This window comes from Pristiophorus japonicus, chromosome 6, assembly GCF_044704955.1.
Source record: "Pristiophorus japonicus isolate sPriJap1 chromosome 6, sPriJap1.hap1, whole genome shotgun sequence".
Classification (NCBI taxonomy): Eukaryota; Metazoa; Chordata; class Chondrichthyes; family Pristiophoridae; genus Pristiophorus; species Pristiophorus japonicus.
Genome location: NC_091982.1, coordinates 255,016,613 through 255,022,612, shown reverse-complemented (window position 1 = coordinate 255,022,612; position 6,000 = coordinate 255,016,613). Strand labels below are relative to the sequence as shown.

Genomic DNA, 6,000 nt, shown 5'->3' with positions numbered 1-6,000 from the left:
AAGATTTACTGGATTGATTCCGGGGATGAGGGGGTTGACTTATGAGGAAAGGTTGAGTAGATTGGGCCTCTACTCATTGGAGTTCAGAAGAATGAGAGGTGATCTTATCGAAACGTATAAGATTATGAGGAGGCTTGACAAGGTGGATGCAGAGAGATGTTTCCACTGATGGGGAAGACTAGAACTAGAGGGCATGATCTTGGAATAAGGGGCCGCCCATTTAAAACAGTGATGAGGAGGAATTTCTTCTCAGAGGGTTGTAAATCTGTGGAATTAGCTGCCTCAGAGAGCTGTGGCAACTGGAACATTGAATAAATTTAAGACAGAAATAGAGAGTTTCTTAAACGATAATCGGATAAGGGGTTATGGAGAGTAGGTAGGGAAGTGGAGCTGAGTCCATGATCAGATCAGCCATGATCTTATTAAATGGCGGAGCAGGCTCGAGGGGCCATATGGCCTACACCTGCTTCTATTTCTTATGTTCTTATGAGATGGCCATGTTCTGTGTAGAAAAGACTTCCACTTTACATGGCAGTTTTTGACCTATATACTGATAACATCATATGATTCTGCATTCCACAGTCGATTTAGGAACACATTGCTTGATAATAGGTTTCAATATCAAACCAAATAACTAATCATCTAGAATTATGCAGAACTTTTTTCCTGTTGGCATAATGTGTAAAAGGTGAAAACATTTTCCAAGCGATATTTTGGAAGAAATGGATCCATGACAAGAGCAATACAGAAATTTTTTAGAACAGGAAAAAGATGCATTATTTGCTGGTCCTAACCCCACGTTCCCATCTCTTCTGGAATGATATCTAGTTGCCTCTTGAGCCCATTTATTTGTTTCAAGGTCTTCCCTAGAACTTGCACCTATTACTCTTTGTGTGAAGTAGTTCTGACTGAACTCCATATTTATTCCTTATTTCCTCAGTATTAAATGGAGTTTGATACTCACTTATTCAATGCCCTGAGACAAAATACAAGATGCAACCGATTTAATTTTAGTATTCCATATAATCAAAACTTGTAACAATTATAAATTCCATGTTTTTACAAACTTTTTCCATGGTCAAAGCTGAACATTATAATCAACAAAATGAGATGTATCCCTCCCAACTTAAGAATTATTCTGTCAGCCCTTGCAAGTTTGTACTCATGAGGTTTGAATGCAGCTGTTAATTTTACTGTTCCAGAGGAATGACCGACTGAATTTAAAAGGATGATTTAATTTACTGAATTATCACACGCTGCGCCAGAAAATACAGCCGGAAACTAGTGGTAAAATCTAGTACCTTTGCAAAGCATTCGAATGAATTAAGACGAAGGGAAAATTTCTTCTTTTAAAAAAAGTGAGAACGATAAAGCCTCAAGTTCCAGTGGCTTTAGTTTTATTTCGAAAGAATAGGTTAAGAATTCCCAGCCGGTCACGTAGAATTGGTTGCTTTGGTCAGGTAAGTTCATCAATTCTACTGTAGAGGTTAAAGCAGGCATGAGACTTTCCAGCTCAGACGGTCTCGAAAAATCTGAAAATGCTTCATTTTTGCCATCTCAATCTGTTTTCCATTGAATAGCAGCATCGACAGCGGCTGCGGGTTAAACCTTATGGCCCACATTGCACCCACCTGACTGAGAAAGGATATTTAGGTGGTGGAAGCTTTCCTTTGAGAGCTATTTGTAGAAAAATCGTAAATGCATTTATAAGAAACATGTTTACAATTTGTTACAAGTGATGCATGACGGAAACCTTTTGCGCTGTTAATAAGCAGCACTTCGGGGAGTGGGGGGAGGTTTAAAAGGTAGAAAATAGAGCTACAAAATTTTACGAGTAGATAAAAAGATATTTATGCTCAGCAGTGAAGCCTCATAAACCCATATTTTGCCAAAATATTTTGCAGTGTTAAATAATTACTTCAGTTAATTATGTAAACTATAAATGCTTAAAGCTACTTACTCACAAATCACAGGAGGAAGTGTGGGGATGTGCAATTAGGATTTAAAAAATCTAAATGTTTCTGATCGCCCATTGTGCACTTTCTCAGAGATGGCAATGGAAAGAAAACATAACCGGTTGAAGTAAATTTAGAAAATTGTTTCATAATTGCAAATACTAGCTCCAAAGTAAAAATCTAACGAAGATTTTCCAAATGCAATAATGACTTGCAATCTGAAACAAATTTGTAACATTAGCAATAATTCAGTGGCCTAGAAATTAGTGCCAAAAATAGGTGCCCCCCCCATCCACGCTTGTACAGGGTACGTTCGCAGTGTCTGAATGGATATGTCCACGGAGCCTCAGATATTGGGCCTCGGACCTAATTATAATGAAGACATCACTGCAGCAGGAGCCCAACAAGGAGGAGTGGATGAAGACCAGCCACTGAGAGCGCCACAGTGGGCCACAGGTAAGTGGCCTTGGGGAGCGATCGCTGGACTTGGGGTGGGAAATGGGGTATCTGGGGCCTCGAGGAGGGTGGGGGGGGTCAGGAGGCCCAGAAATGCAGGGGTCAGTCAAAGATCTTGAGGTTGGTATATCAATGGTCAAGGATCCGGTGGCGGGGGTGCGGGGGAGGCTGGTGGGGGGAGAAAGTGTGATCGAGGGGGGAGGGGGGAAATCAGGAGCCAGTGGGGGTGGGAGTAGCAGTGATCAGGTGGGTCCTTTAAATCTGGGCTCTACATTCAGAGGTAAGTCACAGCTCTTACGGAAGGCATTCTGTAGGGCAAGTTTCACTGGCTGCCTCAGGGCAATCCAAATCTTGGTGGGCACCTTAAGCAGGCATGAGGTCCCTTATTTGCATATACAAAGGGCTTAACACCTGCTTCAGGCATGGGTAAAGGAGGCTTCTTCTTTATCCTTGCCCTGTATGGCAGTTGGCACACTTTCTGCCCACCATTTTGGAGACTTAGGAAGCCACGCAGCACCTTAAAAACGAGCGCTATGCGGCCCAATTTCTCAGCCAGTGAATCTGAAGAAAACAGCATCACTATGTAACACATTTATAATCACTTACTAAACAATTATATCTAACATGAATTGATGCATTAAGACACCAATTGTGGTGCTACTTGAGAAAGCTAAATGAAAATACAAATGACAATGAAGCTAACAATTCTCTGGTGTAAGCGACAGCTTTGTTTGCAGTCTACAACTCTTGGTTTTAAGCCATCATGTCATCTGCATCCTCCGCAAATCTTTGTCGTCTTCGTCGGATCTTTTTCTGCAGCTGGAGTTTGTTGGTGAAGAAGATCTCTTTCCAACCAACCTCCACAGACAATTCTCGCATTTCTTGAGTTATGGTGTCACAGTATCTTGAAACAATATGCGCCCACAGTTCATCAGAGTTGCACGCCTACAAAGAAAGCAGAACGGAATCAGTGATCAGATGTTTACTACTGAAACATGTCTGAAATAAAATCCTGCCTGTTACAGAACAAATTTGCACCGCTGAATATTTGAGCACATAAAAGCCACTTAAAACTACAGGAAACAACACTCACCATGATATTCTTTTTGATCCCTTCCCCCCTGCCATGCAAAGATCTCCTCCACACAACAACTCGTTCCCTTATGAACATTTCTACTAATGTGGCTTTGGGGAATGGTGAGGAAGTTGAGTTTGTCAGCTTCCTTCTTATAAGAAAAATCACATGTGACACTGCAATCCAGTCTTGTATGCAACCAATTACATGTCCGCATTAGAAGCAATTCTACCTCAACAACAAAGTAAGATATTGTCTGACAAATATAGGAACAGGTGGGAACTGCCTACCAGCCTGTGGAAAATCGGGCTGCCCTTGACCCATGGCCCCGTACCAAAGGTTGCAGATATGTTGAGGAGGACAAGGGGCGATGATGCACCATGGTCACTGTCACAGAGAATGCTGTTTGTTAGCTCCATTTTGGTGCTGACGATTAAATACTCCAAATTCCACACATAGATGACAATATCACTCAATATTCCACAAATTCAACAGCATACATATTTGAAAAATGTATCAGTTCTTTCTGTGTTAATGGTATTTTTTTGAAACCCGATAATATTTTGACGAAACCTCCTGATGGATTGTTTAAAAAGTTCAAAAGCATCTTATTCTTACATACAAATACAAAATCACAACTCACCATTACACAAGGTATTTTGATTAAATAAGAAAACTTTGAAACCACAGCGACAAAGAAAGCAAGTCAAGAAAGATACATAGGGCTAGATTTTACACTTTTGTGCAGATCGCCCAAAAAATGGGCGGTATTTATGGCGTGGGTGGTAAAAATGGGTTTTCAGATCGCCGCTTGTCGACCATTCTCAAAGCCCTTAGTCTCCATTTTAAAAATTGGGCGTTACCACGAGCGATCCGAAATGGGCGTTAGCAGTACATCTCTCTGACCTTCTGCCATAAAGTGTCGCCGTCCTTAGCAACGGCATGACAATGCTCGTTTCCCGCGATTCAGGAGGTCAGGGGTCATTACATGCGCAGAAGAGGAGACGGAGAGAGAGGGAGCAGAGAGGGACTGAAAGCATGTGTGGGTGTGGTGTGTGCTTGTTTGACTGTTGTGGGAGGCACAAAGAAGATTCACCAGCAGCAAAAAGCCTACTAAGCATCCAGAACATAGTTGGCACCGAGTTTTTGTCCAACAAATAAGATATAACATGGAAGGTATGGAGGAGGCCCTGGAGCTGGTAGCCAGGAACACTGGTGGCAGACGGCTTCTGGCTCAGAGCACGTTCCCACCTTGGGACTGTCCTCTCCCATATTCGTCCAAGCAGCGGTTCGGCAATCATCTCCACCGCACTCCCCGCCCCCCCCCAACCCCACCGCAATGAAGCAGTGCCTGAGGAACTCCTTGGCCAGGAGGGGAAGGGGAAGGGATAGAGATGGGGATGAGAAGCGGGGAGGGTTGGTTTTTACAGAAATACTTATGATTTCAGACAAATGTTTGGTTTAAATGTTTTTTATTTAACAAAACCTTGCTGTGCATTGGTTCAGCTAGCTGCACCGTTACACACTGGTGATTCCTTATCAAAGGGTATAATTACACTTAACTTCCATCAACTTAGACTTTAACTGTCACCAAGGTGATGTCCACCACTGATGTATGACCTGCACACCCAGCGGTGTGTCAGCCTTGCAAATATCTCCTACGTTCTTTCAGGCAAAGCGCTCATTTATGAGCTCCTGACGTAAGAGTCTTGCAGCTATGATGCCACAACGGGCCCTTTCATGCAGTCTACAGGGGGGCGGGGGCATGATTTCAGCGTCAGCCTGATTGTCTGGCCCGATGTCAGTGTCCATCTCCTCATCCTCCTCTTCCTCTCTCTCCTGAAGAGGACCGTCTGTCCTTTCTGGCAATTCTTGTCCCCTCCTGATAGCCAAGCTGTGCAGCATGGAGCACACCACCTCGAATTGAGCTACCTGCTCAGGGTGGTATTGGAGCTCATCTCCTGAGTGGTCCAGGCATCTAAAGCGCTGCTTCAGCACTCCAATGGTTTGCTCCACGATATTGCAAGTGGCTCTGTGGCCCTCGTTGTATCGACTCTTGGCTTCGGTGTGGGTGTGACGCAGGGGGGTCATCAGCCAGGTGGCGAGGCCATATCCTTTGTCACCAAACATCCAGCATTGACCTTGTGGTTGATTGTTAAATAAGTCAGATATAGCGCTCTCACGCAGGATGTGAGCATCATGGATGCTGCCTGGAAATTGAGCTTTCACTGCCATAATAATTTGCTGGTGGTCGACAATGAGTTGCACATTCAGGGAGTGGAATCGCTTACGGTTCCTGAAATCCAGAAAAGGTGCTTGCATCGTGATGTGCGTTCAGTCTATTGCTCCCTGCACCTTGGGGAAGTTAGCAATTCGGTAGAATCCTCTCAGTCTGAGCCTCCCTGGTCATGGGGAAGCTGATCAAGTCCCTCCTGTGTGCGTACAGGGCTTCAGTTACCTGTCTAATGCAGCAATGTGTGGCATGCTGAAACATACCGCAAAGGTCGCCAGCTG

The 6,000-nt window shown here is 43.8% G+C and overlaps 1 protein-coding gene across 2 annotated transcripts in view; it reads right to left on the bottom strand.

Moving 5' to 3' along the window:
* Window positions 1-987: 987 nt before the first annotated feature.
* Window positions 988-6,000, bottom strand: part of fbxo36a (F-box protein 36a) — a 100,751-nt gene continuing 95,738 nt past the window's right edge. Inside the window, exon 4 of one of the 2 annotated variants that reach the window (XM_070883861.1) lies at window positions 988-3,356. In XM_070883861.1, the coding sequence (XP_070739962.1) occupies window positions 3,165-3,356 (192 nt within the window). In that variant the 3' untranslated portion in view covers window positions 988-3,164. The remainder of the gene's footprint in view (window positions 3,357-6,000) is intronic. The other variant, XM_070883862.1, reaches the window with a different exon arrangement.